This window comes from Candida dubliniensis, chromosome 2 (assembly GCF_000026945.1).
Source record: "Candida dubliniensis CD36 chromosome 2, complete sequence".
Classification (NCBI taxonomy): Eukaryota; Fungi; Ascomycota; class Pichiomycetes; order Serinales; family Debaryomycetaceae; genus Candida; species Candida dubliniensis.
In genome coordinates, this window is record NC_012861.1 from 1298437 (window position 1) to 1310724 (window position 12288).

Sequence of the window (12288 nt, forward strand, 5' to 3'; positions counted from 1 at the left end):
TCTTGTTAACATAGTTATTAGACAACTCTTGGATATTTGAAAAAATAATGATTATAAAAACAACTTCCCACAGTTTCCTAGGAAACGGACTTGTAATAAAAAAAACAATATAACAAAATAAAAATGTATATATAAAAAAAAACATCTCATTATTATAATAATGATGACAACCCTTGCAGATGACTGCTTGAACTTGCAATAGCTGAAATATACTGAAATGATTACTATCAACACTTCGCCTCTTTCATAGTTAGCACGTTATTATTATTTCCTTTTCCGTCCTTTTTTTTTTTTTGTAGTATTCGTTTGTTTCGTTTTATTTGCTTCAGATATTAGGCAGCTGGAAACCTATCTGGTAATGATATAACAAACAGAATTAACCCATTAAACTTTATTTTTAAAATTTTGACTTTTATATTATTGAAATTGAGTTTTGCTAAAAGGCTGTTTTATTTTTTTTTTTCGCAGCCATTGTTTAGTGTTTAGTTTTCCACAATAAGATACATTCCAACGAACGATTAAAAAGACAAGAATTAATAGTTAAATTTCTATTATCAACATTAAAAGAGTCGAACAAGAAATTAAAAAAAAAAATACACGAACCACTCTAAACACCAATTAAACCAAAAAAAGGGACTATAAAGGAATATTTATTTACCGACAAAAGAATGTATTTCAACCAAGACATTTTTTATTTGGATTGTTTTGTAATACGGATCATGCATTTCTGATATAATTGGATAAAAATTTGAAAGACAACAAGAACAAGTATAATTGAAATAAAATATAGAAAATTCCCAAATGAGAAACCACCGAAAAGGCATTATGTAAATATTATGGATTTCTTATATTTTATTTCGCAGGAGTATGGTGATTTTTAATTTCATTATCGGACAAGTGGCAAATCGCTATCCGATCAGAATTGAACTATTAGCCACAATACATTGATGGAAATAGTATTTCCAATGTACCTTACCTTACCCGAAATATAATTTGTTCAGTAATATACTTCAAACTAAATCTAAATTGTCCCATGGTTTTGGTGAAACTTTGACCAATTTAGTTTCAGTATCTTCTTCGCATGCGTCTTTTCTTTTAAAAAAAAAAACTGTTATTTCAAGCAAACCCTTAATCGTCAAAGAAAAACTGTTGTTTAGTTATTACACTTGAGGAGGCTAAGAAATAAAATAGAATTTCAGAAAGATTAACAAAAAATACTGATCGACCACTATCAGTTTTTATCAACTTGGTAACGGAACACGGGAAAACAAGAATAAAATTCTGTTGACAACGAAAGAACTTTCACGTATCATGTCAACAACGAGATTATAATTCAGCTTTAAAATTTCTTTTCAAGTTTATTATTTTTCTGTCACCAGATTATCAAACTTATTATTATTATTATTAACTCATTTTTTTAAGAAATATTTTGATATTTTTATTAAAATACTGCTGTGAAGATTTATTTCATACAAATTCATCAACCAAATCATATTATTATTGTATCATTCAGTAATAAAAAAATAATATTTGCTTTATCAATAAGGCTTAGGTCAGTTCTAGTTTAATTTTTTTATTGGGTATTATTTGATTATTATAAAGCCTTTATTATTATTATTATTATTATTATTATTATTTCACTCTTACTCTTTCATCTTACTCTTCAAGTTTTTACGTTTACTTAGTGTTTGTGAAAGTTTTTCTTTTTTTTTTTTTTTTGTTTTGATGTCATTTTTAACACGAAAAGTTTTATTGTTTATGGTTGCACGATTCTTTTTTTTTGCAATTTTCTACTCCTTTATCCTTTTTTTTTTGCTCTCATTTTAATCTACGCCTTCCAATTTCCTAGAGTTTCTAGAGACCACGATCTTTTATAGTCTTAAAATTTAAAGGGAACAAAACTTAAATAATATTTGCTTCTAGGCTTGATTTGATTATCATTCCTGGTTATTTATTATATTTAAGTATTCAAGAATAATTATTTTTATAGGTATTACCAATATTCCCCCTATTACTCTGATGAGAAACAAGAAATACACCAACACCATCGCCAATAACAATAACAATAACAATAACAATAATAATAATCACCCTTTTTAGAAAAACTGGGTTTTAATTCTAAACAATCGACTACCAGAAAACTGAAAATAATATTTTTATTTTATTAGTCAAGAGTTTTGACGTATAAAATCTAAACAATTTCTCTGTCCCCCCCTCTTTTTTTTTTGGCATCAAACCCAGAAGCAGTTATTATCAATTAATTTTGAGTATACTCTTATATTGGATTTAGGTTTTATTAAATAATATCACACCTCTATGATTTCAATTTGGTTTTAGTTTCAGGCAAAATAATATACTCAAAACATTTACAACAAAATAATAAACGAAAGAAAACGGAGATTCCATATTATTTATTGTCATATTCATTTCAGAGCCCACAGTATTTTAAAACATTTCATACAAAAAGACAAAAAAATACAAAAATAGGTCAAAGCGAATACGAGTTTTTGAAGAAATCAAAATAACAATTGATAAACAGTAGAAGTTTCCTTAATTATTTGAGAAGTTAAAAAAAAATACAAGAGTCTATAATACAGAAGTTTACGTTCCTATATTTGAAATTACTACAATCTTCCTAAAGAACCTCTAAGTTTATTTTTTTTAGTGGGATATTTATTTCAAATACTAAACTCTGAAGATCGCCATAGCGTTGAATTTTCCTTGATTTAGAGATTCCCCAAAAAAAAGCAAATAAAAGAAAAGGGAATCTATATCACTGATCTTTATTAATACATTGATAGATAATATACCATCCAGAGCAAATATCTTTACTGAATTTGTTGGTTTTTCTTTTTCTTTAATTTGTTTGTGACTTGACACTATTGTTTTCAGTTGATTTTGTACATTCTTGTTGGTTCCTATAGTAATTAAGAAGAACTGTCCCAGAATCATTTATTTATCAATAATTTGCTTCAACTTTTAATCTCGTTATAAATATATTTACATATTCTATAAATGAATGGTATTATGACGACATCGAGTCATTCAAACTTCTACAGCCAGGATTTAGTGGGGGCACCTTCAAGCTCAGATCATATTCCTGTTACTTCATCTCAGGATCAACCTGTCCAGAATAATTCTCCCCAACATGACCATCAGCATGACCAATCTCAAGCCACTCATCAAAACCATCTATTGCATCAACCCCTTCACCATCATCCGACTCAGCAGAATCAGCCAGAGTCACAACAATCAAGACAATCACATCATTTGCAGCAGCAGCAACAACTGCAAAATCAACAACAACATCAGCAGCAAAATCAACAAAACTTAGGTTCATCCTCTACTAGTTATGAAATTCCTTCGATATATCAACAATTCACAGGATCATATCAACAAGCAAGAGTACCTAAGAACTTTCTATTGGAAAATGCTAACTACTATACATTACAGCCAGGATTTCCTCTTGTTCAAGCTGCTGATTATTATACTACTCCAACCACTTCTGCCAATGATTATCAAAACTCCACAATGAACCTGATTATCAGCCCTTCCTTCCAAATGAGTTCCGTTTCTACACCTGACACCCAAAATCCCAACATTCGGAGCAAACAACAGCAACAACAACAACAACAGCAACAACAACAGCAACAACAACAGCAGCAGCAACAACAACAACAACATTCGTACCAGCAACCACAGCATCAACAGCAAGTTCCAGATATATTTTATACTCAAGGCAATACAATTGGAGGCTATGTTACATCAAAACAACAGCAAAAAGAGTTTTCTAGAAAAAGTGGTGGAGATCAAACACTTGTACCTCAAACCAATTCTAAATTACAACAACAACTAGCTGAGACTTCCTATCCGCAGCAACTGCAACAGCAGTCGCCACCAACCCCACAAAAGCAACAACTGCAACATTATCAGCACCAAACAGCTCAACCTTATGGTAATACAGGTTTCATGTTGTATTCTCAAGCAGGAGCTCCATCGTCATCACCAGTGGCTTCAAACGTTTCAATTCCAACAACAATTGCTACAACTAGTCAACCCAATTCTCAATTTCAATTCACTTATGGTTCACCCCAACAAGTGTCTCCATCAAAAACTAATCAAATGTATTTATATCAAAGACAGCAGCAACAGCAACAGCAGCAACAGCAGCAACAGCAACAACCGAAATCACAGCAAATGTCGCAAATGACACAATTGCCACAACAAATTTCGAGTAAAAACATTCTGATAAATTCCACTCCAACCAAATCAAGAGCATCATCAATCACTACTCGCAGTGGGCGTCAATCCAGAGCTACTTCAATCAGTAGTTGTATTCCTCAAACTGATTATCCAGAACGTGTAATTCGACCAAAAGTTGCAACTACAAGATGGGATGATGAAAATACCAATTGCTATCAAGTTCGAGCTCGAAATATTTTAGTTTCTCGTCGTGAAGATACCAATTATATCAATGGAACAAAATTGTTAAATGTTATTGGTATGACAAGAGGTAAACGAGATGGAATACTAAAGACAGAAAAGATTAAAAATGTAGTTAAAGTTGGATCAATGAATTTAAAGGGAGTTTGGATTCCTTTTGATCGGGCATATGAAATTGCTAGAAACGAAGGAGTTGATAGTTTATTATACCCTTTATTTGTCAAAGATATAAAGCAATATTTTTTAACCAAAGGACATAAGTTGAAGAGTGAAGATGATGAACAAGATATTTTAGATGAAAGTATGACAAGACAGAGAGAAGAAGTGAAAAGAGAAGGAAGGTCAAATGGGGTTGGTGATTTTCATGAACAAGAAGAGGAGGAAGAGGAAGAAGTAATAGGAATTCAGACACAAACAGAGGAAGGTCATGATGACGATGACGATGATGAACAAGAAGAAGATGGGTCTTCAACTTCAATGTCAAGCAGTAAAAACTCAGACTCAAAATTATTAGAAACACGTGACGTGATCAAGAGCATTGTTGAAGAAGGGGATTCAACCACAGCTAATGTCTCAGAAGTCAAATATGTTCATGAATACCTTGAAAGATCTCCACAATCCACTGCTATAAAGGAAGAAGACCTTTATTATGGCTCATCTCATAATACACCTCTAACTGTTCACAAAACATTATGATACAACTAAAGCAAAGGAACTTTCCATTTCAAAGACTAATTTCCTTGAATATTCTGGTTATTTTATTTTTATTTATTTATTATTAGGTTTATTTATCCATTTACTTATTTATTTTATTTATTCATCTATGTATGTGTGTATTTACTTAATTATATCCATTCATCTTTTTTGATTAGTTGTAGATTATGTATTATTAACTAAGAAAGCACATATATGTATACATCTACACAGTAATGTTGGGAGACATATAGACTTTTTTTTCTTTTTGGGATATTACCCATTCAATTATCCTGTGATTCAACAAATGTCCCTCTTAATTTTTGTTGTTCTTCAATACTTTCAAATAATCCTTTAAATGTACCTTTTCCAAACCCATTATGATGATGTCTTTGAATTATTTCTATAAATAACGTTGGACGATCATGCAATGGTTTAGAAAATATCTGCAATAGATAATTACATTTATTATTCTTTTTCCTTTTTGATTTTGATTTCGATTTCGATTTGGTTGATGGATCATAATCAATTAATATATTTAATGATTTTAAAGTATCAAAATCTTCATATAATTTAATCCCATCACTATTTAATCTTTTCTTTAGATTATCATAATACTTTTCCGAAGTATGATTGAATTCAACTCCTCGTTGCAATAATGCCATTACTGTTTCTATTATACAATTTGTTCTGAAGGCAATATGTTGAATCCCTGGTCCACCATTAAAATCATTAAATTCTTCAATTTGTCCTTTCATAATTGATTTAACTGGCTCATTAATTGGCATTTTGATTTGTCCATTACTTGAAGACATTACTATGGATCTTAATGCCGTGAATCCTGTGGATATATCATCTTCATCAACTGACCAATATTTATGAAATCCAAACATATCCGCGTATAATTTCGCTTGTTCCATCATTTGATTCCAACTATAATTCTCAACACAATGATCCAATACTGTTAGGTTAACTGGGGGCATCATATTTAATTGTACTTGATAATAATCAGCTAATGGGTATATTGGTTGGGAAAACCCTGGTAAGAAAGGTCCAGTATAGTTGATATTCTCGATTAATGTATGTTGAATATCAGAATTGGGTATACTAATAGTAGCCAATTTAATTACACCATTCTCATCAGATATTATTTTCGGTAACCTTATTATCCCACTACCAGCTTTAATTGCTCGATTGAAAATTGAATCAACATCATTCACATTAAATGCTATATCCATAACCCCTTCAGCGTGTAATTTCAAGAATTTTTGAATCAATGTACATTCCATCATATCATTATAAATTTCTTCTGAATTATTTATTGTTTGGACAATAAAATTACTGACTTTAGTCATTGATTCTTTATAATCGTTTGACCTTGTAATATTATTATAGAATTGTTTGCCAAATTTAAGATAATCTGATTTAAATGATAAACTTTCAATCCTAGTATTAACAAAATCGAAAATTAAATCATCAGTAGTTAATTTGAAATTTTCTAAAAAATATTCATGATTAATATTTCGGAATTTATTTAAATCATTTTGGAAAAATGGAAATTTTAAAACGTTATCATCATCAATGGTTTCTAAAGTATTAATGATTTCTAATGTAATTGATCCATTTTGCATTATATGAGCACCTATTAGTTTGGATCCCGTTTCTAACCCTTTATAGGCAACTTCTTTAAACCCCATTGCAAGTTGTAAATATTTTGACATTTGTTTTGCATTGGAACTACAAATTTTCAAGGAATGGAAATTAATAAACCCATCATATGGGAATTTTGTATTAGGGAATTTATCTTGCAATAATTCTTCAGTAGTAAGATCCATTAAAGGATAATCTTGATAATCTAAGGAGAAAAATGGCAATTCAGTAGTTAATATAAAGTCTAGATTATTAATATCAATAGTTGATTCTGATGGACATAGTGTAACTGTTTGATCAGAATCATTAGCACATGAACAAGACAAGTTCTCTTTGTTAAGTATCATTAGCAAAAAAATATTGGGAAAGTAAGTAAGATAGTTGTCTAAATATTAATTAGCAAGATAAGCTAAGCAAGTGATAGCCTCTGTTACGAGTAAGAGGTTTATTATAACAAAATACCAGAAAGATCAGGATAGTTTATAAAAAAATTGTTTTGCTAAATATATTTGCAGCTAGTTTGCCGTTTATAAAAACATCAACACAAAACGGAACAACACAAAAAGTTTTGACGCTCTAATAGAGGACTTTAAATTCTTCATAATGGCTTGTGAGTTAATCCTCATTCTAGTTTAGGTAGTTGCTGGTTAACTCTTCTAGTTATATCCAACAATACTTGTAGACTCAAATATAATTCATTAATAATAGTGTACATTAATAAGTGTTCAAAAAAAATACTTCTATACAGCAATATTGGTATGCAATGGTTCTTCTTCTTGTTCGTATTCGATTTCCACTCTTGGTCTTCTCTTCTTTTTCTTCTTTGCCTTTTCATCAGATTCAGATTTTCTCTTTCTTGATCCAGATTCTTCATCATCGGATAATTCCTCTTCTTCTTCTTCTTCGGACGAAGATGATGATTCACCTTCTTCCTCATCGGAAGAATCACCTAACCATTTTTCAACATCTTCCATATCTAACAATTCATCATCACCAGAATCTTCTACATATTCCACTTCACCAACATCACTTTCATCATCTTCATCTCCACTGACCAAATCTATGTCATCTTCAAATTCCTCTTCTTCTTCTTCCTGTTCGTCATCCACTTTACCCATAACTTTCTTCCAAATGTTTTCATCAACATTCAAAGGCTTATCACCATATGCACCACTTTTCAATCTTTCAAGTAATTCCTTTTCTATAGCTTTTTCAATTTTAGCAGCAGCTAATGCTTTTCTTTCTCGATTTTGTTCTCTTCGTTTAACTTTATTTTTAACTCCAACATAATGCCTTTCATTATCACCTTCTTGTAATGCCAATCGTCTTTCAGTGATAGCAACTTGAGTTAATCTAGTGAATCTTTGTTTACATTTATGTATTAAGAATTTTTGCCAATATTGTAATCGTTCATCAATTTGTTTTAATGCCTTGTTATAGTTTTTCGATAATTTGATTCTTTCCCACCATCGATTTGGCATATGAGTTCGTTCAGCAGTTTTCATATAAAGATATAATTTCCCACCAACGTTTTTAACAGTAGCATAACGTGAATTAGCAAGAGGACAAGATTGTCTATTACATAACCCACTGACATTATATTCATTACGACAGAAATTTTGTCCCTTGTCTGTTTTCACTTTAAAAGCACAGAATTGATGATTGATGGTTTGCCATACTATATCGTCAGACATGATATATTATATGGAGTTGATTCTATAAGGAAAAGACGGTTGGTTATAATTGATAAGATTTATATAGAAGAAAATTTTGAAATAAATTTTTTTTTTTTTTTTTTCTTACCACACTAAAAAAAGAAATAAAGAGAGAAGCGAAGAGATGAGGACACCAAAAAAAAAAGCGGATTCCTGTATATAAACACAACCTTGATCGACTCTACAAAACAAATTATTAATGACAATAAACTGATTGGAGGAATACTTCACCAACTACTCCCCTAATCCTATACATTCACATATATCCAAGATCCTTTTCATGCTCTTAATTTGTAAGGTTTTATCGGCACTGTTGGTTTTACTTTAACAATTTTGGGACCTATGACTTTATAAAAAACTTGATTATCCAAATCATGAACAATTCTTGAAAATGACATTAATGTAATACATATTTGATAAGGATCTTTCTCATCAAATAAATCGACGGTTTGGAATATTTCATCATGAGGTAATTTAATCAATTCACATAATTTTAAGAAAAAACTAATATTTTCCATTTGATGAAATGCCAATTGTGAATTTTTAAATTTGAAAGTTGGATTATTGGGAATGATATTATTATTGTCGCGACCTAATAATTGGCCTAGTTTACATAATAATTCACCATCCTTTAATAATTCACATAAATCTATCTCTTGTAAGATTTTCCCTGATGTTTTGTCGATGGAGAATTTGTGAATGAATAAATCAGGATATTTTGGTGATAAAATATCATAAAGATATTGTTTGACTTCTGGTTGAATGGCATTGTATCTAGCTAATCTTGAACTCAGTATATCTTCATCTAAGTTTTTATTTTCCGTAGATATAGGAGGAATGGGCATTATTGTATTTGAGATAAAGGTTGTGTATAATGTGTAATGTGTGGTTGGCTTCAATCAACGAAGAAAAAAAATCCAAACTACTAAATCTCTAGTAGGCTGAGTATAGTCACGTGCGTCTAAAATAACCATAATTAATTAAAAATCAAAAAAATACAAATACCTACTACAAAACTCTTTCTACTTCTAATTAGAATACATGGTGCATGCAAAACTAAACACTGTTTTAGTTGTGTAATCTCTTTTCATAAGAGTGTAAACCATGAACACCCCCTTCAAATTGGGCTGAAGCGGTTCTAAATTCAAATCTAACTTCACCGTTATCAACGTTTTGTCTCAATTCATCAATCGATTTAATACCAATATCTTGTAAAGAGTGTTGTAACCCATTGTACAAGTATGGAACAAACTTAGTAATGGATCCTTTATCAACAACTGAACCGGAAACACCTTGTGCAACCAATACTTTATCAGCTTCCGAGAAATATCTTGATGTAGAAGCATTGGCACTGGAGCTGGTTTGTTGCATGGCATCGATGGAACCCATACCTCTATAAGTCTTTAATCTTTTACCATCTCTATAGAAGTAATCACCTGGTGTTTCGGCAGTACCAGCCAATAAACCACCCATCATAACACAAGAAGCACCCAAAGCTAAAGCTTTAGTGATATGACCAATGTTACCAATACCACCATCAGCAATACATGGAACACCAAATTTGTTGGAAAATTCAGTGACGCCATAAACAGCAGTACCTTGAGGTCTACCACAAGCCATGACTTCTTGAGTGATACAAATAGAACCAGAACCCATACCAATTCTCAAGGCATCGGCACCAGCTTCAATCAATAATGCTGCTTGTTCTCTAGTGACAACATTACCGGCAATAACTTGTAATTCTGGGTATTTTTCTTTGATCCATTTGATCATGTTCAATTGGAAAATTGATGAACCATTAGATGAATCTAATACAACAACATCTAATCCAGCTTCCACTAATTTGTCCAATCTTTCTTTATCAGCATCAATGGTACCAATGGCAGCACCACATAATAATTGTTTAGAATGGAATGATTTTGAAGCATTTGGGTAATCTTGATTCTTTTGTAAATCAGTACGAGAAATCAAAGATACCAAATTACCTTCATCATCAACAATTGGTAATTTACCTTTTTTAGAAGATCTTAACAATTCATTACCATCGGTTAATGAAATACCTTTTTTACCAACAACCAAATCTCTAGTCATGACTTCAGAAACTGGTGATTTGTCATCCTCGTGGAATTGAATATCACGAGAAGTGATAATACCAACTAATTTACCACCAACTTTACCATTTTCTATAGTATACAATATTTGTTAGTAAATTTTGTTTTTTTTTAATTCTCAAAAAATTGGGTTTCTAGTGGTATTTGTTTCTAGGTATCACATTATGGAATTAATGTAAAAAAAGAATCAGATTAATAAAGTTTTCCCCAACATCGTTTGATGTAAAAAAACATAGTTTTTATTCGGTAGAACGAAAGTTAATAAATTTTAAAGAATAATCATCAGAGTATACTTAATGTGATACCCTTTTCGAAACAAACAAACAAACACACACAGATAAAAAAAAATAAACATACCAGTAACAGGGAAAGAAGTGAACCCCAAAGTTTCATGCATTTTTTTAACTTCTCCAACGGTTACTTCAGGAGAAATGACAACTGGATCATTAATAAATCCATTTTCGTATTTTTTAACTTTTCTAACCATTTCTGCTTGTTCATCAGCAGTACAGTTATGATGAATTATACCAATACCACCCAATAATGCCATATGAATAGCCATATTTTCTTCAGTAACAGTATCCATTGGTGATGAAACAAATGGTGACTTCAAAGTGATTTTTTTAGTCAATTTGGTTTCTAATGAAACAGCTGAACTAGGGAAATTGATTAAACCTGGTAATACTAAGAAATCGTTATAAGTTAACCCACCAAAATTAGTAGAATCAATCAATTCTTTGACTGATAAACCATCTTTTTTAGGGTAATCTTTCAAATAAGAGGTTGCTTTGGAGGCTTCAAAAACCATCGTTGAGGTGGTAGGAGGGGAATTTATAATATAAGTAGAAAGGATTTGAAGATAATAAGAACTATATGCTTATTAAACGGGACAAACTTTGCCAGAAAAGAAAAAGAAGAAAAGGAAAGAAAGGGAAAGAAATTTTTAGGATTGAAAATTTTTTTTCGTAGGAGAGAGATGCCTACAGTTTGAAGGAGTCAGATTTTGTATGGGACGAGGGAAAAAAAAAAAGAAATGTTTTCAATCAATCAATTTGTAATCATCGCATAATCCATTCAAAAAATTTATGTGCAGGACATTTGACACACCCACACAGAGATATTGCTAAAACAAACTATAAACAACAGTGTTGATTACACACAACTGAGTAGTGATTTAGTTGCATTGATAAGAGTCTGATAATCTACTTTAATTGATTGGAAAAATAATATATGTATTTATTAGTTAGAGGGAAAGAGTTTGGATACTTTTTAATAGATATTTGTGCGGTAATTTCGGATCTACCGATGGAAGGAGAAATCCAATCAGAGATCTTGATTCTACTTTCCGTGGTAAGTTCCGTATCATCTATTTATAACCATCAGTGTCACTTTCCCCTAAAATCGGGAACCCCAGAGTAAATGATTTTCTCCCCCTCACTGTACTGTAGAGAAATCTATTGTTCTATTCTTTCAAGCTTAGTTAGTAATTCAATAACTCCCATTATTCATTGATTTCTTCCATTCCTTTCTTCTTGTTTCAATATATAATATTCTTAAAAAATCAGTGTAGCGGTTCTTTATTTGTATTTCATTACTAATAGTAATTGTTCAATATTAATTTAGGTATAAAGCTTTATCATCACAGTAGTTACATATATCCAAGGTATAAGGTAGAA

General features: G+C 30.9%; 5 protein-coding genes across 5 annotated transcripts; 1 reads left to right on the forward strand and 4 right to left on the reverse strand. All coding sequences in view use genetic code 12, as the record gives it.

Moving 5' to 3' along the window:
* Positions 1-3015: 3015 nt before the first annotated feature.
* Positions 3016-5139, forward strand: CD36_20730 (nuclear regulator/transcription factor, cyclic AMP (cAMP)-dependent protein kinase (PKA) signal transduction pathway, pseudohyphal differentiation, putative; the record flags this gene model as incomplete). The annotated part of the gene is made up of 1 exon (XM_002418507.1): positions 3016-5139. One exon carries the CDS (start codon positions 3016-3018, stop codon positions 5137-5139), a length of 2124 nt encoding a protein of 707 aa, XP_002418552.1.
* A 281-nt stretch (positions 5140-5420) lies between these two features.
* CD36_20740 (4-hydroxyphenylpyruvate dioxygenase, putative) lies at positions 5421-7133 on the reverse strand (the record flags this gene model as incomplete). The annotated part of the gene is made up of 1 exon (XM_002418508.1): positions 5421-7133. One exon carries the CDS (start codon positions 7131-7133, stop codon positions 5421-5423), a length of 1713 nt encoding a protein of 570 aa, XP_002418553.1.
* A 393-nt stretch (positions 7134-7526) lies between these two features.
* Positions 7527-8480, reverse strand: CD36_20750 (66S preribosome component MAK16; the record flags this gene model as incomplete). The annotated part of the gene is made up of 1 exon (XM_002418509.1): positions 7527-8480. One exon carries the CDS (start codon positions 8478-8480, stop codon positions 7527-7529), a length of 954 nt encoding a protein of 317 aa, XP_002418554.1.
* A 299-nt stretch (positions 8481-8779) lies between these two features.
* On the reverse strand, positions 8780-9346 carry CD36_20760 (calponin homolog, putative; the record flags this gene model as incomplete). The annotated part of the gene is made up of 1 exon (XM_002418510.1): positions 8780-9346. One exon carries the CDS (start codon positions 9344-9346, stop codon positions 8780-8782), a length of 567 nt encoding a protein of 188 aa, XP_002418555.1.
* A 223-nt stretch (positions 9347-9569) lies between these two features.
* Positions 9570-11420, reverse strand: IMD1 (inosine-5'-monophosphate dehydrogenase; the record flags this gene model as incomplete). The annotated part of the gene is made up of 2 exons (XM_002418511.1): positions 9570-10684; positions 10970-11420. The coding sequence occupies 2 exons, from the start codon at positions 11418-11420 to the stop codon at positions 9570-9572; spliced, it is 1566 nt and encodes a 521-aa protein (XP_002418556.1).
* Positions 11421-12288: the final 868 nt, after the last annotated feature.